We start from the raw sequence: 23,024 nt of genomic DNA, 5'->3' as shown, positions 1-23,024 counted from the left end.
TATTTTTGTTTTTTTTACGCACTGCTATTTTTGGTCTGAACACCCAGTAACAATCTTTCCTTCTTTTCTTAAGGTTTCTCAATGTTTGGTGATGAAACTCTACAACAGTATGTATCGAGTAACCCTCAACGCAGCAGTGATTTCCAAATCGTTGCCTCTGATTCCATTAACGACAAGTCTTCTCTGATGGATATTGAAGCTTCTCTGGGAGTCAGTTTCCTGGGTGGGCTGGTTGAAGTTGGGGGATCTGCCAAGTATCTTAATAATACAAAGAAATACCAGAATCAGAGCAGAGTCACACTCAATTACAAAGCTACCACCACTTATCAACAATTCACAGCTCCTCCTGGAACCGTGAAGGTGCAACAAACGGCCATTACTGAGAAGGGCTTGGCAACACATGTAGTTACAGGCATCCTCTATGGAGCAAATGCCTTCTTTGTGTTTGACAGTGACAAGTTAGAGGATAGCAACCTTCAGGACATCGAGGGCAGAATGGAAGCTGTGATTAGGAAGATTCCTACTGTTAGCATTGAGGGGTACGGTTCTGTCAAACTGACTGATGAAGAAAAATCTCTGGCCAGCAATCTCTCCTGCAAGTTTCATGGAGACTTCCTTCTTGAAAGCCTCCCTACTACTTTTGAAGATGCAGTGATGACCTACCAGAATCTTCCAGGACTTCTTGGAGAAGAAGGAACCAATGCGGTTCCAATGAAGGTCTGGCTGGTACCCTTGAAGAAATTTTATTCTCAAGCTGACCTGCTGGTCCGTGACATCACTGTTGGTGGAGTGAGAAAGATTCACAGTACCCTAGAAGAGTTGCACGAACTGAAGAGGAGATGCAATGAAGCCATGGATGACAAACTTGTGAAACAACTTCCACTGATTCATGACAGGGTTAGCAATTTCCAACAGCTATTTCAAGATTACATTCTTACCGTGCAACAGAAAATTGCGACGAAACTTCCTCTGATTCGGGGAGGTACAGAAGACGAAAGCTCATTAGAGAAGATAATTACAGACAGGGCCAAGTCACCATTCAGCAATGAAAATGTGAGCACGTGGCTGGATGCCATAGAGAGAGAAATCACTGCCTTAAAGACCTGTGCAGGCCTGATGGAGGGAACACAGACAAAATTTGTCTCAAATCAGACCGAGTTGGATAGAGAGGTTCTTGCTGAAAATGCAAAGCATGCTCTGTGCTTTGTTTTCACCTCCATGGAGCGCAGTGATCCCTACCTTAGAGCGTTGTCCGAATATTTGGAATCACCCAATACAGAAATCACCAGGGCTGTTGCGCCATCCACTGAAGGCATGTGGTGTTACTCCACTCGGGTGGTACTCAAAATGAAACAAAAAGCCCAACAATTCATTGAGCATGCCAAAAAAATGGAGAAAAGCAGGAATGTCATTTTCCTTGCAGCAGCCATAACAAATGGGAAATACCAAGGAGCAAGCATCTACCATTACAAGGAGGGCAGTCTGGTCACTTATGACTTTACATTTCCTATCTTGGTTGATGCGGAGCGTGTCAAAGACAGAAGTGATCTACTTTGGTGTAAGTAATTCTTTCTGCATTAATTAAAGGAAAATAAATGACACCTAAAGTACTTCCCTCCTCTTTAGGTGTTATTTGGAACCCACAGAAGATGACATGGTGACACCTTCCCTTTGTTCCTGGCTTCTTTCCCCTAATTCCTAATTCTTTGTGATCCCTATTATTCCCAGTTTCTACCCCAGACACCCTCAGATTTTACCACCCATCCTGCTCCTTGCAGCACACCTATCCCCCATTCCCTCAGAATACATAGACCACTTTCCCACTCTTATATCCCACTATTCCTGTTCCCTTTTCCTGAAAACCTGTTTGTGATCTGTTGTCCGTATTTAGACCTGGTTTTTGTCTCTTACCTGCCTCCCTGCCTTGCTCTTTAAGATTTCCTTGCCTTCTTGGACTGCCTTCAGGCTGACTATAAGGCACTTAAAATAACTGTCAAAAAACAGTTCAGCAAGTTGAAAACAGTCCCACTAGAAGGGCAAGGCAGGTTGAGGCCATCTGATGGAAATAATGGGGTCCAAACATGAATACATGGACAAGGTGTCACCATGAAAAATGAAGTGTTTTAAACATTGTTGTCTTGTATATGTTATAAAGTAACATCAACTTCCCTAGTGAGATTTTGCTAACATACAGCAGTTTAATTTATTTAGATTGTGGGGGAATAAAAGTGATGAGTATTTTGTTTCTAATAAATAATACCTTAGATATAAATATAATAACTATTATATGAAGACATGCTATCACAAAATGCGGTTTGAATGGTGATGACGATGACTGGTAACAGATTGTGTCTTGTGCTTTTCATCAGATGCCTGCGACCTCACCTTCGACCCAAACACAGTACAAAAATGTGTCACTCTTTCTGACGACAACAAACATGCAGAGTCTGGAAAACAGCAGAAATATAGTGCTCACCCAGAGAGGTTTAATGTCTTTCAGCAGGTGTTGTGCAAAGAGAGGCTGAACGGGCGCCATTACTGGGAGGTAGATTGGACCGGATTCCTTTCTGCAGGTGTTGCATATTTAGGAATCGCCAGGAAAGATTTAGAGAATCAGAGCCATATTGGGTTCAATTTGAAATCCTGGGCTTTATGCGCTACCCCCAAATTAGGATATACTTTATGGCATAATCAAGTAAAAGCCCTTGACGCTAAGCCCGATCATGACTTTACACGACTAGGAGTGTATCTGGACTGGCGTGCTGGCAGTCTGTCTTTCTACAAGGTCTCCTCTAATGTACTGCATCACCTTTACACCTTCAAAACCAAATTCACTGAGCCTGTTTACCCAGCCTTCTGTATTGGGTTGCTGTATTTAAACGGAAAGGCCAGATTATTTTGAAACATCAGTCACAGTTACTGATAATCATACTTCCGCAAAGGTTACACAACTACTACGCAACATTTTTTCGAGGAGATACATTATATAATATTTTTCTGGATCTGTATCAAAATCTGCATCATGACAGTAGCTCCAGTTTGTGCCTCTCATTAATGTTCATTACTTTTGAGTTACAGAGGTAAGCATCTGTTTTCCTGATAAAAAATATATATATATATAGTAGATATTAAAAATAAATAAAAAAGAATCACATCCAGTAAAAGCATCTGTCTGCTGCATGATTAGAAAATATTTTCATCCCGTTTATCAAGTTGAGATTCCATTTCATATATGTGGGGCACAAACTGGGGCTAAAATGTAATAGCTTTTCTTTCCATTCAAGGAAGTGCGATAGTTCATGAGAAAAAGCAAAATGTAAAAAAAAAGAAAAAAAAAAAAAGAATCACTTATAAATCAATAATCACTTATTCCTTCGCCCCACTGTCAACTACATTTAACAAAAAAATGTTGAAAGGGATTTGAGAAATCATGATAACCATCAAACACCAAAAACATAACCTCCTTTGTGGGGTTAAAAATTCACAGGAAACTAAATTACATAATCCATCTGATTACCAAAATTAGTAAAGTGAATTTATTTTGGATAACTGATTATTCAATCCTGGATTTTAATGCTAAATTAAATCTGACGCTAGTCCAAATAGTACCCAACAGTTTAGTGTGTCTTGACTCAGACTGTTTGTTTTGTACTTATAGGTCATACTTTCAATTTGGGTATGTGAATTTATCAGTGAGTTATATGTACAGATTGGGCCCTTAACAACACTGTATTTTCTAGGTAGTGTTCAAAATGTAAAAAATAAAAATGACATTTATTCTTACCACAACAAAGGATTTCAACTGTTTTTAACTGACACTGTTATTGATCCACATTAATACAACGTATTGCTTTGCTGATTTTGAGTACACAGTGAGCAAGCAGGTTTGTGCTCAAACACTCTTTGTCAATACAACAAAAACAGTAGCGCCCTATAACATGACAGTGTTGTACATGAATTTATATGTCTGCATGCTTTGATATGGTTTGACATCTATACTCAAATCACTGCATTTAAACATTTAAATTATTTTTTTTTCTCTTTAAAGTGCCACCATGACATGTGAGATGCTACTGTATGTTAGTATGTATTACATTTTGGATTAGCATGGAGCAAAACTTTAAATAATAATGACACGAAACAGGCTTAATTTGACCTAATGTAATGTTTATTGCTTTAAATTTATTTTAACGCCACAGGTCTACTGTAGACACCTTTTTGCTATACAGTATATCATGTACCTTGTCCCTTGTTTGATTTAGTAACTCTTCTTCTTCTGTATTTTGTAACTATCACTGGGTTTCCATTTATCAGGGGAAAGTAACAAAAAAAAGTACTTTTATGCTTTCAAAACACTAAGATGTTAGTTGTTTTTTTCTTGTTTTTTTCTTCTTAAACAAGTATTATGTACCACTCGGGAAACCTCTGCTGGTCCCTGTTTTCTAAAAGGAGCTGGGAAAAGTCTGAATTCTTTAATCAGTATGTTGACAACATGATGACTCTCCGTCTGGCTCTGGTTCAGCATCGACTGCAACACCTGTCTAATATGATTGTTCTTTCCTTGAGTGAAGAAATGAATAAAGACCTGAGTTGAACATTTTGTGTGTACTTACTTCCTCCATGCTGATGCTTGATTTAATAATCCTATTGATATTATTAATTAATTTGATAATAACCAAACCTGTTCCTACCAAATCCCTACATTTGGTGCCCCGTGTGAGGCATAGTGTTATTGTTGGCATATTGTTCATAATTGTGCAATATTAATTTTCAGCATAATTTTTGGTCAAAACCAAAAACTTTTATTCCACTTCTAAACAAACCAAAATTGTTTACATTCTACACCAATAGTCTTCCACAGTAGTAGAAGTCCAGCTGTACTTTTAAACAAGTACAGTGTGGTTAGAATAGTTTATTTGAGAGATTTTGATTATTAACACTTTAAGCCTTTATAGTGTTAATTTTAAGAACTTGCTTTTGCTATTAATTCAAGTTAACCTACGCTTCAGAACTTGAAATAATTTGGTTCAGCATTTGAATATCACATATTCAATGCAATCTGGTCTAGTTGTCATATTTTGCTGTTAATCTAAGTGTTCCTTTAATGACACAGCGTGCCACCGGCCCTGTGTAACATAGAGAGCTTGTACCTGGCTGTAACTGCAAATAATTCCAGCCTGAGTGGGTTAAATAGAGCCACAGTGTGCTACCAGCCCTGTGATATAAGTTTGCACCTAGCTGTTACTTACACGTGTTCCAGCTTGAGTCACTTTTAAGAAACATCATCACAACTGTAGTGGCTATCTTTAGTCTTCATACTTCTATCTTCGTCTTAACTTACTTTCTTTCGTTAACCACACTTCAAGAACGACATCACAATGTTTTACGCGTTGAGTCATTTCACAATAAAAGTTCACTTCCTGTCCCTAAGTTACATGTGTACGGAAGCCTCACAGGACTAAACTCAAAGTCACAGTGGTAAACATACAGGAAGGAATCACCATATATAGTCATAATATTCTCTTACATTTAACTGAAATATATTTCTGACTGAACTTCAGCAAATAATATTATCAACACAATAAACATAAGCTTGGCACTAGTAAATGGCGCTTACAACAACTGTTACTGCCCTGCATCTCAGTTAGTGCATGTTGTGTGTAAGCAAACTTCTTTTGTAAACCTGTGTTTACTTTACTGGCCCCTTTTGTTTGATACCCATTAGAGTCACTAGTTGGTGCTGTAGCTACCCCTCCTCCACAGGAAGCTACCCCCCCATAGTGTAGGCCAGTGCATTGTTTGTTAGGCTAGTGTACCTCCCAAGCTACACTACAAGGTGTCTGCCAACGCAACACCATAGCCAACAACATTGTTTTGTTTTCTACTCGACATCCTGTTTAGTGTCACCCTCCATTCCAGGTTTAACAATGGAGAACCCCTGTGTAGAGCTTTTTATTTCTTCCCTAGCACAGAGCCTAAACCCTGGCTGCCCTGAACTCATCAGCAGGTTGAGTTTCAGTGAGTGCAGGAAAGAAATATAATCGCTCCTCACAGACAGGTGTGATGCACAGACTGCATCCAAAGACTCGTTGTTGAAATGCTTGCTTCTGATTTTTCACAGGCAGACCAGTCTTGCCATTCAGAGTAAAGCAGCCCTGGAAAAAGAGGTAGATAGCGTAAGAACGCAAAATGTTGATATCCTCCATGAAGTTCAGACAGCTAATAAGAAAGCCATGCGTTACTTAGAAGACCTGCATTCAACAGAGTTAGATCTTTTTCAATACAAAGAGAAATTGTTAGGGCTTCGACTAAAATGTCTTTCCCCACCAGAGTCTGTCAGTCACTGTGATTCTGGCTACTCAGATTCAAACGCCTCACTTGATGAGAAGTTAACTCCCTCTCCACTCAGAAGTGAAGGATTTCCAACCGACTCAAAGTCCTTAGGAATGAAGTCAGCTCCTCAACCTCCACAGAGAGAAAGAGTGACTTCCTATTGTTATGAAACTGACAGTGAAGACACATGTAGTTTATCTTCAAGAAGATATTCTGCCTCATGTTCTTCTCAGCCACAGAGACATGACACCTTCATCTGTGCTCCTCCCTCCAAAAGTTCAGCCTGTTCAGCCTCCTTTCCACTCTGTCACAAGAGTGATGACAGCTGTTCAGCCTCTGCTTCTCAGCCAGAGAGAACTTTAGCACATGATGCTCAAGTGCATTGTAATGCTAATTTAATCTTGCCTTCACCATAAAGGACCCTATAGGGTCCCCGCGATGAAGAGCTTGAATTTATAGCTAAAGATATTGAATGTTTTGATCCAGACAACTGTGATCATCACATTGATGACTATTTTAGGGAATTAGATCACAATCTAATTGACTTAACACACACCACCCAAAGGGAGAAAGTTAAACTTGTGTGGAAAACCAGCTCTAAAGCTGTACACAAGTTTATACAGTCACATCCTCCCAGTGTCAGAAATGACTATAGTGAGCTCTGTCACGCACTGATAGAACAATTCTCTTCTACTGCTGACGTGAAAACAGAGATGTTTGCAGCCCTTCAAATTAAACATTCACGTAGTGAGAATCCTAGAGATTACTATAAATGTTTAAGGCATGCATACTTCCAAGGTAAGAATGCAACAGGCTTAGAAGAAAACACCATCTTCAAGTCAAGTCTCTCCATGTATACGCTCTCACGTAGTACTCAGGACGCGTTAGTGTAACCCCTCACTGTGTGAAATAAGGAAGATGACACAAATAGCTTGGGAAAGTCTGGTCATCTCCAAAAAGGGTTGCAAACCAACTGAGCCCACCAGCTCAAACACTGGCGTGTCAAGCAGATCTGCCACCTCAAAAGACCACCTTCACAACAGGTCGAAGGGGGATCACAAAAGGCTGCATAAGGACACTGAGCGTAACCGCTATGTCCCCCAGTTGCATAGAGATAGGCATTCACACAACAGAAGTGTTAGAAAGCCATACTCTGAAATTCTGTCCCAGAATTGGCGTGACCGGTCTGACGATGACCGCAGCATCTCTGACCACATTTCAGACTCTGAACAAGGTTCAGAACATGGACATAATCTAGCAGACAGTGATAGCTACTCTGAGTGCCTCCCTGCCTCTGGCTACCTGGAGCGCTACAGCCCTGAGCCACGAGGTAAGCACGAGAGATCCAGAGTTATCTTCCCACGCTACTAGCTAACACCTAGCTAACAGTGAGACAGACGCTGGATCTCGGTGCCTTAATTTTCCTTTCCTCTTTTGCAGTTACTAGGGCAAGCTTGAGTTTGTTAGCAACAGCAAAAACTCGACTCAGACACCACTGTCCAACTTTACAAGTACACTTGGACCAACTCCTTGGTAGTATCTTTTTTAGAGATCACTAGTGCACAACACTAGGACACCACATTATGACTGTACAGAACCAGTCATACACCTGTCCGTATTGTTTTAGGTGACACTCTACGCATCTCACCTTAATAACTGAACACCTCTAACATTCCTGTTCTTCACTAACCCTATAAATAACAGAGAAACACTAGTTATGTATTTTATACAATGCTGTTGTTGTTGTTTATCTGGTTTGATTTGTAACTTAGGGACTGTTCTTGCTTAGCAAAGATAGATAGTTTTAACCAATGCCCAGTTGGTTAATGAACTGCCCAGACGTTACAAAATTGAATGAACTGTTGAATATTTTTTTTATTCTAATAATTCTATTGATATTATTAATTAATTTGCTAATAACCAAACCTGTTCCTACCAAATCCCTACACTAGTATTGTTTTGTAGTAATCATGCAACATGTAAACAAAATTAGACTTATTTATGACCACTTTATATTATCTTGTATTTTTACATGTACAATCCAGCAATGTCTTCTAGACCTGCTTGTCACTACAACATCATGCAAAATGAAGAAAGGTAATTATTAAAATGTGTGCATATGAAGGAACTCATTACTGGCCAGAGCAGACATGCAAAAGCTTTGCATGCAAAATTCCGAAATTTTTCTTACACTTGTCACAATGCAAAAATAGCAGTGTGATAAAATTCTGTCAGGCAAATTTTTCCCGCATGCAGACATGATCTGTGAGAACAGAAATATTACAGGTGTGAAGGAGGCATGTCGGGGGAGGGGTCATGAGGACGGAGTATCTGGCAGGATATAAGTGGACTCGCAGCATCATACACCATCAGACTTGAAGCTCCAGTTGGAAGTCAAGAAGACTCTCACACAACTCAGCTGATCTACACAACTTCACCAGGTGAGTGATAGATACTGGGACTTTCATTGAACTCCAGTCTATGCATTTCAAAGCTAAAATTACCATTATGCTGTATAAAGTTTAGGCAGTTTGTTGTCACTGTGATTAACTTGCAGTACACAGTTTGATCAAATTTCAACGGCTGTGTGTTTTGAGCTTGACCCATATTGTTGAATGTGTCTTAAAAGGTTGCAGACATGTCTTCAGATATCATGGTAATGGCTGGTCTGGGTCGACCTTTCACCCTTGGGATGCTGTATGACGCCCGCCGAGAGAAACTGATCCCAGGTAAACTTTGTTGAAGTAGACTATTTTAGAATGAAATAAATCAAACATTATGTTAGCTCAAGCACAGCACTGCAGCTATGTTTGCATTAGCTGATAAGCATCAGCTGACTTCACCATCAGTGGCTCAATCCTTAAGTGATTGCCACCAGCTAACTAGTAATATCCATTTATATATTCATACATTTGTACATACTGAATCCTTGACACAATTGCCTCTGACTGAAGTACTGATGATGGTATTTACATTTAGCTTCATCAACAGGATTAAAATGTGTTATTACAATGTGCAAAAATCCATGGAACTGGTTGAGGGGTGCAGGTATGACATTTGGTAGCAATCTTTTGTGTAGGTTATTGCAAAATTTCCAGAAAAGTGCAACTTTTTGTGTGAAATTATCATCTTTAAAGCACCACAACTTTATCACATTTTAAAATAGAAATTTCCAAACTTTCACCACACCTTGAGCTTTTTAGGTTGAAATTAACATCTTAATATCTTTTATACTTTTTGAAAGTTTTAAGCTTTTTCAGACTTGTCTGACTAGATGATGGTTGATGTATGAATACTGAGACCGGGAAGAGTTTAAAAAAAAATAATAATAATCAACTAACAACTAATTACCCAAAGCAGCACAGATTGTATCTGTCCCTGATTATTACCAGATTATTTTTTTCTGGCCTCTCATTCATTCTAATGCAACACCTACAATGGTGCAGAGAGGGTGCTTAAAAACTTAAAAACATTTGAAATGCATTGTTTTCCAGCAATACACTGCATTGGCCAGTCAAATACATGCAAGTGCATACTTCAGGTGAATGCTTTGTAAAACTCTACTGCTTACCTTGCAAACATCAACATTTAGGATACAATTGTTGTCTTGATAACTATTGTTGTACAATCCTGTTTTATATTTTTATAAACCGCTTTCTTTTAGCGCCATAGGCGTATTACTCAAACAAGCATTCCAGGATTGTAATTTGTCATCTCAACAGTACCGAAAAACACACCGTTTTTTTTTGTTTTTTTTACGCACTGCTATTTTTGGTCTGAACACCCAGTAACAACTTTTCCTTCTTTTCTTAAGGTTTCTCAATGTTTGGTGATGAAACTCTACAACAGTATGCATCGAGTAACCCTCAACGCAGCAGTGATTTCCAAATCGTTGCCTCTGATTCCATTAACGACAAGTCTTCTCTGATGGATATTGAAGCTTCTCTGGGAGTCAGTTTCCTGGGTGGGCTGGTTGAAGTTGGGGGATCTGCCAAGTATCTTAATAATACGAAGAAATACCGGAATCAGAGCAGAGTCACACTCAATTACAAAGCTACCACCACTTACCAACAATTCACAGCTCCTCCTGGAACCGTGAAGGTGCAACAAACGGCCATTACTGAGAAGGGCTTGGCAACACATGTAGTTACAGGCATCCTCTATGGAGCAAATGCCTTCTTTGTGTTTGACAATGACAAGTTAGAGGATAGCAACCTTCAGGACATCGAGGGCAGAATGGAAGCTGTGATTAGGAAGATTCCTACTGTTAGCATTGAGGGGTACGGTTCTGTCAAACTGACTGATGAAGAAAAATCTCTGGCCAGCAATCTCTCCTGCAAGTTTCATGGAGACTTCCTTCTTGAAAGCCTCCCTACTACTTTTGAAGATGCAGTGATGACCTACCAGAATCTTCCAGGACTTCTTGGAGAAGAAGGAACCAATGCGGTTCCAATGAAGGTCTGGCTGGTACCCTTGAAGAAATTTTATTCTCAAGCTGACCTGCTGGTCCGTGACATCACTGTTGGTGGAGTGAGAAAGATTCACAGTACCCTAGAAGAGTTGCACGAACTGAAGAGGAGATGCAATGAAGCCATGGATGACAAACTTGTGAAACAACTTCCACTGATTCATGACAGGGTTAGCAATTTCCAACAGCTATTTCAAGATTACATTCTTACCGTGCAACAGAAAATTGCGACGAAACTTCCTCTGATTCGGGGAGGTACAGAAGACGAAAGCTCATTAGAGAAGATAATTACAGACAGGGCCAAGTCACCATTCAGCAATGAAAATGTGAGCACGTGGCTGGATGCCATAGAGAGAGAAATCACTGCCTTAAAGACCTGTGCAGGCCTGATGGAGGGAACACAGACAAAATTTGTCTCAAATCAGACCGAGTTGGATAGAGAGGTTCTTGCTGAAAATGCAAAGCATGCTCTGTGCTTTGTTTTCACCTCCATGGAGCGCAGTGATCCCTACCTTAGAGCGTTGTCCGAATATTTGGAATCACCCAATACAGAAATCACCAGGGCTGTTGCGCCATCCACTGAAGGCATGTGGTGTTACTCCACTCGGGTGGTACTCAAAATGAAACAAAAAGCCCAACAATTCATTGAGCATGCCAAAAAAATGGAGAAAAGCAGGAATGTCGTTTTCCTTGCAGCAGCCATAACAAATGGGAAATACCAAGGAGCAAGCATCTACCATTACAAGGAGGGCAGTCTGGTCACTTATGACTTTACATTTCCTATCTTGGTTGATGCGGAGCGTGTCAAAGACAGAAGTGATCTACTTTGGTGTAAGTAATTCTTTCTGCATTAATTAAAGGAAAATAACTGATACCTAAAGTACTTCCCTCCTCTTTAGGTGTTATTTGGAACCCACAGAAGATGACATGGTGACACCTTCCCTTTGTTCCTGGCTTCTTTCCCCTAATTCCTAATTCTTTGTGATCCCTATTATTCCCAGTTTCTACCCCAGACACCCTCAGATTTTACCACCCATCCTGCTCCTTGCAGCACACCTATCCCCCATTCCCTCAGAATACATAGACCACTTTCCCACTCTTATATCCCACTATTCCTGTTCCCTTTTCCTGAAAACCTGTTTGTGATCTGTTGTCCGTATTTAGACCTGGTTTTTGTCTCTTACCTGCCTCCCTGCCTTGCTCTTTAAGATTTCCTTGCCTTCTTGGAATGCCTTCAGGCTGACTATAAGGCACTAAAAATAACTGTCAAAAAACAGTTCAGCAAGTTGAAAACAGTCCCACTAGAAGGGCAAGGCAGGTTGAGGCCATCTGATGGAAATAATGGGGTCCAAACATGAATACATGGACAAGGTGTCACCATGAAAAATGAAGTGTTTTAAACATTGTTGTCTTGTAAATGTTATAAAGTACCATCAACTTCCCTAGTGAGATTTTGCTAACATACAGCAGTTCAATTTATTTAGATTGTGGGTGAATAGAAGTGATGAGTATTTTGTTTCTAATAAATAATACCTTAGATATAAATATAATAACTATTATATGAAGACATGCTATCACAAAATGTGATTTGAATGGTGATGACGTTGACTGGTAACAGATTGTGTCTTGTGCTTTTCATCAGATGCCTGCGACCTCACTTTCGACCCAAACACAGTACACAACTGTGTCACTCTTTCTGACAACAACAAACTTGCGGAGTCTGGAAAACAGCAGAAATATAGTGTTCACCCAGAGAGGTTTAATGTCTTTCGGGAGGTGTTGTGCAAAGAGGAGCTGAACGGGCGCCATTACTGGGAGGTAGAGTGGACCGGACACGTTTCTGCAGGTGTTGCATATGTAGGAATCGGCAGGAAAGATTCTAAGCCTGAGAGCCTTATTGGGTACAATTTGAAGTCCTGGGCCTTATGCGCTACCCCCAAAAAAGGATATGTTATATGGCATAATCCAGTAAAAGTCCTTGTCTGTATGCCTGATCCTAACTTTACACGACTAGGAGTGTATCTGGACTGGCGTGCTGGCAGTCTGTCTTTCTACAAGGTCTCCTCTAATGTACTGCATCACCTTTGGACCTTCAAAACCAAATTCACTGAGCCTGTTTACCCAGCCTTCTTAATTGGGCTTAACATTGACAACGGAAAGGCCAGATTACTTTGAAACATCAGTCACAGTTACTGATAATCATACTTCCGCAAAGGTTACACAACTACTACGCAACATTTTTTTCGAGGAGATACATTATATAATATTTTTCTGGATCTGCATCAAAATCTGCATCATGACAGTAGCTCCAGTTTGTGCCTCTCATTAATGTTCATTACTTTTGAGTCACAGAGTTAAGCATCTGTTTTCCTGATAAAAAAATATATATATATTAGATATAGATATAAAAAAAAAAAAAAAAGAATCACATCCGGTAAAAGCATCTGTCTGCTGCATGATTAGAAAATATTTCCATCCTGTTTATCAAGTTGAGATTCCATTTCATATATGTGGGGCACAAACTGGGGCTAAAATGTAATAGCTTTTCTTTCCATTCAAGGAAGTGCGATAGTTCATGAGAAAAAGCAAAATGTAAAAAAAAGAAAAGAAAAAAAAAAGAATCACTTATAAATCAATAATCACTTATTCCTTCGCCCCACTGTCCACTACATTTAACAAAAAAATGTTGAAAGGGATTTGAGAAATCATGATAACCATCAAACACCAAAAAACATAACCTCCTTTGTGGGGTTAAAAATTCACAGGAAACTAAATTACATAATCCATCTGATTACCAAAATTACCGAGGTTTATTTGGGATTACTGATTATTCAATCCTGATTTTAATGCTAAATTAAGTCCGACGCTAGTCCAAATAGTACCCAACAGTTTAGTGTGTCTTGAGTCAGACTGTTTGTTTTGTACTTATAGGTCAAACTTTCAATTTGGGTATGTGAATTTATCAGTGATTTATATGGATTAAGAATTGGGCCCTTAACAACACTGTATTTTCTAGTCAGTGTTCAAAATGTAAAAAAAAAAAAATTACATTTATTCTTACCACAACAAAGGATTTAAACTGTTTTTAACTGACACTGTTATTGATCCACATTAATAAAACGTATTGCTTTGCTGATTTTGAGTACACAGTGAGCAAGCAGGTTTGTGCTCAAACACTCTTTGTCAATACAACAAAAACAGTAGTGCCCTATAACATGACAGCATTGTACATGAATTTATATGTCTGCATGCTTTGATATGGTTTGACATCTATACTCAAATCACTGCATTTAAACATTTAAATTATTGGGGTTTTTTCTCTTTAAAGTGCCACCATGACATGTGGGATGCTACTGTATGTCAGTATGTATTACATTTTGGATTAGCATGGAGCAAAACTTTAAATAATAATGACATGAAACAGGCTTAATTTGACCTCATTTAACTTCTATTGCTTGAAATTTATATTAACGCCACATTAAGTCTACTGCAGACACCTTTTTGCTATATATCATGTACCTTGTCCCTTGTTTGATTTAGCAACTCTTCTTCTGTATTTTGTAACTATCACTGGGTTTCCATTTATCAGGGGAAAGTAACAAAAAAAAAGTACTTTTATGCTTTCAAAACACTAAGATATTGGGGGTTTTCTTTTTTCTTTCTTCTTAAACAAGTATTATGTACCACTCAGGAAACCTCTGCTGGTCCCTGTTTTGTAAAAGGAGCTGGGAAAAGTCTGAATTCTTTAACCCTTGTGTGGTGTTCATGTTTTTGTTTCTCAGCCAATGTCCGCCGGTCTGTTGGACCCACACCATTATTGGGTTTTTAAATCAATACAGCCATAACAATCTATGTAAAAATACTTAACAGATGTTTACTTTATCCCAATTACAAGCAATATAGACAGCATATGGCAGCTGGGATATAGTGCGAGAAAATATAGACTAGTTCCCGCAAGACAGAGGGTAAAATGTGCGGGAATGTGGGAGCAGACAGGTGTCGGTGCTTGAAATGTAACAACCTCATGCGGGAACAGCAGGAACAGAAAAACAAAACTCACACACATAGAAACAAACACACAAACACACACGCGCACACACACACACACACACACACACACACACACACACTTACAGCAGGCCCAGGTCAGAGGATGACAGAGTGTAGGTACTGTAAACAGCACCTACAATTTCCACACATTTATCTCACTCGGGAGTCCAGAGGACACGGACATCACATATGTAATATAATTGTGTAGGGGGGTGTACAGTGTGCAGTCATTGAAAAATGTGTTCTTTTATATGTTCTTCATAGAAAATGAGCCGAGGCCAATGAGTCTGAGGTTGAAAAAATAATGAATCACATCATTTTTCTTTTAGTAAACATTGAAAATGGGTCCCACAGACCCCGAACACCACACAAGGGTTAATCAGTATGTTGACAACATGATGACTCTCTGTCTGGCTCTGGTTCAGCATCGACTGTAACACCTGTCTGATATGATTGTTCTTTCCTTGAGTGAAGAAATGAATAAAGACCTGAGTTGAACATTTTGTGTGTACTTACTTCCTCTATGCTGATGCTTGATTTAGCACCATCCGCCACTTGATCTCAATGAGACTAACTGTTTGAATAAAGGATTAAAACTGTATCACAAGATATTTATAGTGAAATTGGAGTATTCATATATAGTTTTTATACAATAAGTAGAGGAGAGTAAAGAATAACAGAACAACTAGGCTATACAATACAATGAAATTACAACACTCAAAACTATATAAAGGGCAATACCCTAAGTGAGTGGACATAAATGTATAAAATATAAATATATAATATATAATATATAAATATGCCCCCAGCGCAGAGCAGACAAGTCAGCACAAAGAGCGAGAGTTTGCATTAGCATAGTCAAAGTTTTGACAGCAAACATGGTAGAGTGTGCAGTTTTTGGATGTAAACCAAACCCTGGAGCTTCTTTACACTACCTACCAAAAACATCCCACTATATTTTATTGTATGTTTGACAACCACTAACGCTGTGTCATTCACGGCCAGTCATAAGCTGACAAACAACATAAACAAATAAAAGAGGCTAAGTACACTTACTATTCTGACCCGTCTGCATTCACATATCTGGAGGTCCGAGGTCAAGGGACCCCTTTGAAAATGGACATGACAGTTTTTCCTCGTCAAAATTGTGCAGTTCAGAGTGTTATTTAACCTCCTTCTTGACTAGCTAGTATGACATGGGTGGTACTGATGGATTCATCAGGTTATATAGTTTCATATGATACCAGTATGTTCACTCTAGCTTTAAAACTGAGCCTGCTACAACTCCCAAAGTTTGATTGTGTTAATGCGTTTAAGAAATGAGTGGCATGAGTGGCGCATTAACGTGTTATTATTGCGTTAACTTTGACAGCCCTGAATAGAATATAACAGGATATATAGTATCATGTATAATGTGGGATGAACACAGTGTTGAGGACTGTTGAGATAACATGAAAGAAAGTAACGAGTGTTCTAGTATCTAGTGAGAATCAGTGCTTACATTAGCAAGCTGGGTTAACTATCTTCCATTTTACAAGTGGAATACAAACTCAACAGCACGATGGGTCCTCCCAACTGTTGAATAAGGATTTCTGTTCTATCATTGTAGTGTTCTTTGCATTAAAATATGCTAATGTGTCATAAATGAAGCTTTTCACCTTTGGTACAGTCAACTTTTTAATGTAAAGGAAATAATAAGATAGCACACAGTGGTGAAGTCAGGTCTGCACTTTATTGAATATTCTGCTCAAGAAGAGAGTAAACATATCCAACAGGTGTTGCTTTAGATCTACAAACATCAGCAATGTTTGCAAAAAAATTATGTTAACACTGACATTTTCTGTTAAAGAAAAAACAAGTTATGCATTATTTTATATGAGCTATGACTTTATATTTCAACATACTAGTGTTGACATAGCAATTGTGTATTGATATAAGCTCTGTATTGATAAGTATCAGGAATAAGAATAGAAAGTTATAATTAAAAACATATCTGTGATGTACCAAGCAATGAAAGTTTAAACTGATTGTGAAGCTGTGATGAAAAAAAGACTATAAAGCTCTATAAAAATCAGCAGAGTGCTTAACATCTAACAAAATGGTGTTAACAGTGAGTATCTCCTCAGAACAGTAAAGTCATGAACTGAGCCTGAGGTCAGGGTTAAGGGACAGGATTAGCCTTGACCTTAACAGAAAAACACAGACCAGAGAGTTTTCCTCTTGTTTTTAGAAAATATATCCATATACCAAAGTACTAAATTAAGTATGCTAAATTAAACAAAAGGCACTTTAGCGCCCTCATATCCGAACATAATCAACATGATGAATTCAACAAAACAGGTTATGCAATTTTTGACATGAGCTATGAGATCATATTTCAACATAATAGTGTTGACATAGTAATTGTGAATCAATATAAGCTCAGTTTAAGTATCAGGAATTAGAATCAGAATTAAAATGATTAAAAACATATATGTGATGTACTGAGCAATAAAAGCTTAAACTGATTGTGAAGCTGTGAAGCACAAACCAGTTTGAGGAGAAGGCTGTGCATCAAATCAACGTGAACTGATTAACAGAAAAGTACATATATAGTCACTTCATCGTATCATCTATTTTCCTGGTCCCTCTGGGTTTCAATGCATTTTTTTTAATTTGTGAAGGACGTCTTAAGTTGTACTTTGAACTTTAAATGTAAACCCATATCCCTATGAACAGACCAGGATCGAACAAGTCTTGATCATTGCTCTTACTCAACTGGACACAGGTACACATAGTTGCCTGTGTTATAAGCCCAGAGGCCTGGGTAAACAGGCTCAGTGAATTTGTTCTTAAAGGTGTGGAGGTGCTTCAGTGTGTTAGAGACGACAGAGTAGAAGGACAGAGTGCCAGCAGGCCAGTCCAGATACACCCCAACTCTTTTGCAGCCTGGAAAAGGAGATTCCGACTCAAAACCATTATGCCATATCCTACAAGTGACTCCTTCCTTGCCAAGAGCCCACGATATGAGATTTTTTCCAAAACTGCTGTCTGAACCATCTCCCTTTCTTTCAATTCTTTTGTATGCAACAGCTGCATAAACAGATACTAGAAGTGAATCACTCCACTCTACCTCCCAGTAATGGCGCCCAGATAAGCCCTCGTTGCACAACACCTGAGTTTGTTTTTCAAACCTCTCTGGGTGATCAGGATAATTCTGCCATTCTCCAACTGTTGCCTTCTTGTTTCCCTCAGACAGAGTGAGGTAGCCATTTGCAGTGTTTGGGTCCAGGGTGAGATCACAGGCATCTGTTGGAGAGACCAAAATGAAATGTTTTATCAGTCATTCTGATGGTCAAACAGGTTTCTGGAGGACAGTAATTAGTACGGCAGATTTTTTACTCGAAAAATGCATGAAAGATTACTTACACCAGATCAGATCTCTTTTGTCTGTGATCTGCTCAGGAGGGACGTCAGGCTTTGAAGGCTTTGAAAAATCTTCACTGACCAGATTGCCGTCCTTGTAATGGTAGATGGTTGCTCCTGTGTATTTCTCATTTGTTATGGCTGCTATGAGGAAACGCAACCTTTTGTTGTTCTTCTGTGCTTTGGCAAGCTCATGGAAAGCTTTGGCTTTTCCTCTCATTTTGGTTAAAACTTCAGGTGAGGAGTACCACTGGTCTTCATTGGTTCTTCCTAATTTAGGTGAGCCCAAGTAGTCGGCCATCACATCAAGGTAGGTATCACACCTTGCCATGGAGGTGAAAACAAAGCACAGAGCATCCTCTACACCTGGAGCAAGAACCTCTCTGTCCAGCTCGGACTGACTTAGGACGATCTTTGTTCCCTCCATGGCATCTACACAGGATCTGATGACGTTGATTTCTCTCTCTTTCTGATCCAGCCACTTGCTCAGTTTTTCAGGACTGAATGGTGTCTTGTCTCGGTCTTCAATGAGTTGTCTCAGTGAGCTCTCATCTTCTTCACCATCACGGATGGAGGGAAGTTTCTTTGCCATGTTCTGCTGGAGGTTAGATGCATAGTCACTGCACAATTTTTGGAAAGTGCTCAACTCTTCTTGAATCTGTGGAAAATTCTCTACCACTGTGTCTTCCAGAGAATCGTTGCATCTCATTTGCATTTCCATTAAATCTTCTAGAGCATTCTGCATCTTCCCCACTACTGCAAGGCTGATCCCACACGTCAGCTCGGCAGCTTTGGGATTGAAATTCTTCAGTGGCATCAGCCAGACCTTCAGTGGAACAGCATTCTCTCCCCCTTCTCCCAGTAGGTTTGGAAGTTGTATGAGGGTCTTCACTGCATCTTTATATGTTGTAGGGTTGCTGTCAAGAATGAAGTCTCCGAAGAATTTGCAGGAGAATTTCTCAGTCAGGGACTTTTCTTCATCAGACAGCTCAATGTCAGCTTTTCCGTCAACATTAAATGAGGGGATCTTATTTATCACAGCTTTCATGCTGCCCTGGATGTCCTGAACGCTGCTGGCTTCCAACTTCTCACTGTCAAACACAAAGAAAGCATTTGCCCCATAAAGGATGCCTGTGACTACATGTGTTGCCAAGCCCTTCTCAATAACCTCCTTTTGGTGGAGGTCCAAGGTTAGGATGTCAACCATTGACAACTGTTTGAAGCTGGTAGTAGCGTTGTACCGACACGTCACTCTGCTCTGATTCTGGAATTTCTTATGATCATTCAGATACTTGGCAGATCCTTCAATTTCAACCAGTCCACTCAGGACACTGGCCTGCAGAGAAGCTTCAACATCCAGCAAAGAGAACTTGGATTCAATGGAGTCAGATGTAGAAATTTCAAAAGCACTGCTGTTCTGAGAGGTTTCAGTTGTCTTCCCTCGTAGAGTTGCATCATCCCACAAAGTCAAACCTATAGAAATTGGAAAAAAAAGCAGCAACATCATTTTGTTAATATGAAGTCATTTAATCATTTAGATTTCTGCACATTGCAGCTTCTTCCCTAAGTTCCCTAAACAGCTACTACATTAAATGCCTCATAGGCGTAAAACAGAAAGAAGAAGCAGCATCTATGCACAGTTGATAACCATGGAGGAGGCCGAGGGGAACGAGGAGGAAGTCATTTATTCTAAAAAAGGCTCAAAAGTAAATAAGTTATAAGTTGTGATGGCAGCTAAAATATTTTTCACGTTTTTATAGTTTGCTAATTAATGTTAAGATAATGTTACGTGCCCTTAATTAAGGCTAGCTAGCTACCTAGCTAAGCTAGCAGCAGACAAGCTAAATTAGCAGTAGCATGTGATTTGTTGACAGTGTGAGACATATACATTTTTATTTCATCAATTGGAATTTACATGTAGCCTATAAATTAATATAACAAAATAATACTATAATAATTGCATTTCCTGAAGAAAATGTCTGTGATTGCTGCATCTGCTGCTGCTGGCCCAGCTTCTGAAACTATCCCAGCAACAAGTGTTGGTGATTCACGTCTGAAGATACCGCCCACAATCAGAGGTAACCGAGTGATGCATTCAAGAGATGTGGTGGTGTTTTATTAATGGTCACACGGTGGAGCTATTGGTGCTATGCTTCAACATGTTGTGGAAAAGCCGTGTATCAAGTTTCATCTTATTAAACACAACAGATTATCATGTTTTAGTGTTGTAGCGCCCCCTGCTGAATCAAATGTGACACACTTGTGCATTGTGGCTGTATGTACAACATTACCGAATGTGGTTGCAATCAAATTTAGCATTGAAGAGTTATGGCAGGTTAAGTGCATGAGGTCACACCTTCAAAAGTTTGGGTACCCATTACAGACAAACGGTAAGTCATACCCATAAACAAACTCAGAAGTTTCATTCAGGGTCATCTAAATGTGGTATGGACCAAGTTTGGTGAAGATTGGATGAAACATGTGCCGAAAGACACAAGCACCCCTCTCACACAGCTGAGACCGTTCACTTGGAAGCTCACTGCTCCGATTATGTAAGTCGGTTAGATTCCATATTTAAATGTCTTAACCAGCACAAATTTGCCTACGTTCTGTCATAAAATGAAATATAAAGAGTAAAAATAGTAGGAGATGCCGCACGGTCAAACACCGTAACTGTGATCAGCTAAATCAAGATATCATCAGAGAAAAAACTGTCAAACCCGTAAGGATTTTGTGTTGTTAAAACTTTGAGAACTACAGCGAGTTAGAAAGTTAAGAAGACAAGGAAAAAGTAGAGCTGTTCTGTTGTCAGTTAACATGGGTTTCATTATGGACAGCTGCCTGCTGCACCCGTCACTTTAAAGCTGCTAAAGACAAAAATGTCTGTCTGTTTGGTTCCAAGAGAACATGTCAGGAACAAGGACAAATTTTACTACGTTTCGATGAAATGTGAAAACTGTGGGAAATAGAGCAAGTTAAAGATAACTTTTTAAGGAGAGTTTGCAGCAGCCCTCCACTCTGATGTCGGATTACAACACATACACACTCATTGAAAACAGAAACATTTCAATGAGTGTGGGGGGGGAGTGCTTCCGATCAAGATTTCGATTCCACAGCATAGCTTTTTCTAAGGTGTTCCTCAAGGTCTTGGTGTCTTAATGTTGTATTTTGGAGAGATTATTGATCATTTTTTATCAATTCTCCAGTGGTAAAAAATGGTTAGATTTAGCACTAAATCTGTGTAACAAATGGTATCAACCCAAACATTGCTGCAACAACTTATGAGACATAATAGAGCATGGGGATGACCATCATTCTATCATCATGTTATAAACCATTATACACTTTTACAATTTATTTTAAAGGTAGGGTCGATGATTTGGAAAGCTAGCATCTCAAATTAATCTTCAGGTTCCAGCTTTCAGATGATGTACACCACTTCTATGTGACATCTACTGTTGACCTGCTATCTCCCCCTAAAGACCCCCTGTACCTCTATAAAAAGATAAAAACGGGTCTATTGTGGGTCTCAGGGTATATAATAAGGATATATTCTAAGTCAAGACTTACCTGGGATCAGTGCATCTCTCCGAGCATCATAGAGCATTCCTAGGGTGAAAGGTCGACCCAGGGCAGCAACGTCCATGTGATCTGAGTCCATTTCTCCAACCTGTTGGGAAAAGTGACCAGACGGCCTTCAGTACTTGATTTACACTATTAAGTAATGTTTAGAGTTAAGAGACAGAAAGCCTGACAGTCTATTGTGCATGGAAATGCAGTATTTCCCTGAAGACACTGGTCTACAAAAGACAAATTTCCACTGAGGTGGATGATTAAGTCAGTCAATCAATCAATCAATCAATCAATCCGACAGTGATAGTTTTACACAGAGTTCAGTAAAGGTCTAATACTGTATATATATCTGGTTTTATCACCCTCTGTCCGCCCAGTTTGTCCTCACCTGGTGAAGTTGTGTAGATCAGCTGAGTTGTGTAGGAGTCTTCTTGACTTTCAACTGGAGCTTCCAGAGTGATGATCTGTGATGTTGTGAGATTATTTATATCCTGTCAGATAGTTTCTACTGCCGACTCCTCCCATGACACGCCTCCAGACATGACAACACGTGAGGCCTGTATGTCGAAATCCAATATGTCATAAACTTGGCCAGTTCAAGTTCAGCATCACACTTTGGCAACTTGTTGTCATGGCTTAAGTGAAATGAAATGAAACAAAACATGTTGACTATGGTCATTTACAGTTTACAGTAATGAACATTACTAAGTTACAAAGTTGTAATTTCCGATGGTACGAGTTTGTTTTTTGGTTCAGTGCTTTAAGAGCTTGTTCAAAGGCTAAAGCCTGGCCTGGCATACTGCAAATACATCACTTTAACTGTTTCATACTGCATACTACTGAGGAACGCAGTATGCAGCATGTACTCTATACTGCATACTGCGTTCGTCAGTAGTATGCAGTAGGCGGTTTCGAATACAGCCTGTGACCCACGAGACGGGCGATACTAAACAAGTAATAATAATACTAACAAGTCACGTGACTAAAGAATGACGTGACAAAATAACTTATTGTTTCAGCGGGACACGAACAGTGGTCTCTGATTGAAAGTCTTGTGTTTGTTTGACCGACCCACCACAAACAACAAAATAGATTTTACAGAAAGGCATCTGTACAAGCGGCCGAAATGGGTTTCCTCAGGAGGGTGGCTGGCGTCTCCCTTAGAGATAGGGTGAGAAGCTCAGTCATCCGCGAG

The 23,024-nt window shown here is 39.4% G+C and overlaps 3 protein-coding genes across 3 annotated transcripts in view; 2 read left to right on the top strand and 1 right to left on the bottom strand.

Moving 5' to 3' along the window:
- LOC141758568 (neoverrucotoxin subunit alpha-like) overlaps positions 1-3,109 on the top strand; it is a 3,372-nt gene extending 263 nt beyond the window's left edge. The window contains exons 2-3 of the mRNA XM_074620111.1: positions 74-1,558; positions 2,370-3,109. Of these exons, the coding sequence (XP_074476212.1) occupies positions 74-1,558; positions 2,370-2,902 (2,018 nt within the window). The 3' untranslated portion in view covers positions 2,903-3,109. The remainder of the gene's footprint in view (positions 1-73; positions 1,559-2,369) is intronic.
- Positions 3,110-8,652: 5,543 nt separating this feature from the next.
- Positions 8,653-12,976, top strand: LOC141758563 (neoverrucotoxin subunit alpha-like). The gene is made up of 4 exons (XM_074620103.1): positions 8,653-8,667; positions 8,963-9,062; positions 10,148-11,632; positions 12,444-12,976. Exons 2-4 carry the CDS (start codon positions 8,972-8,974, stop codon positions 12,974-12,976), a joined length of 2,109 nt encoding a protein of 702 aa, XP_074476204.1. The 5' UTR covers positions 8,653-8,667; positions 8,963-8,971.
- A 3,588-nt stretch (positions 12,977-16,564) lies between these two features.
- LOC141758685 (stonustoxin subunit beta-like) lies at positions 16,565-22,386 on the bottom strand. Its single transcript, XM_074620308.1, has 4 exons — positions 22,218-22,386; positions 21,827-21,926; positions 18,260-19,729; positions 16,565-18,139 (listed from the first exon to the last, which is right to left on the bottom strand). Exons 2-4 carry the CDS (start codon positions 21,915-21,917, stop codon positions 17,601-17,603), a joined length of 2,100 nt encoding a protein of 699 aa, XP_074476409.1. The 5' UTR covers positions 21,918-21,926; positions 22,218-22,386; the 3' UTR covers positions 16,565-17,600.
- Positions 22,387-23,024: the final 638 nt, after the last annotated feature.

The sequence above is a fragment of the Sebastes fasciatus genome, chromosome 20, assembly GCF_043250625.1.
Source record: "Sebastes fasciatus isolate fSebFas1 chromosome 20, fSebFas1.pri, whole genome shotgun sequence".
NCBI lineage: Eukaryota > Metazoa > Chordata > Actinopteri > Perciformes > Sebastidae > Sebastes > Sebastes fasciatus.
The sequence above is the reverse complement of the archived record's forward strand: the minus strand, read 5'-3'. Positions and strand labels throughout refer to the sequence as shown.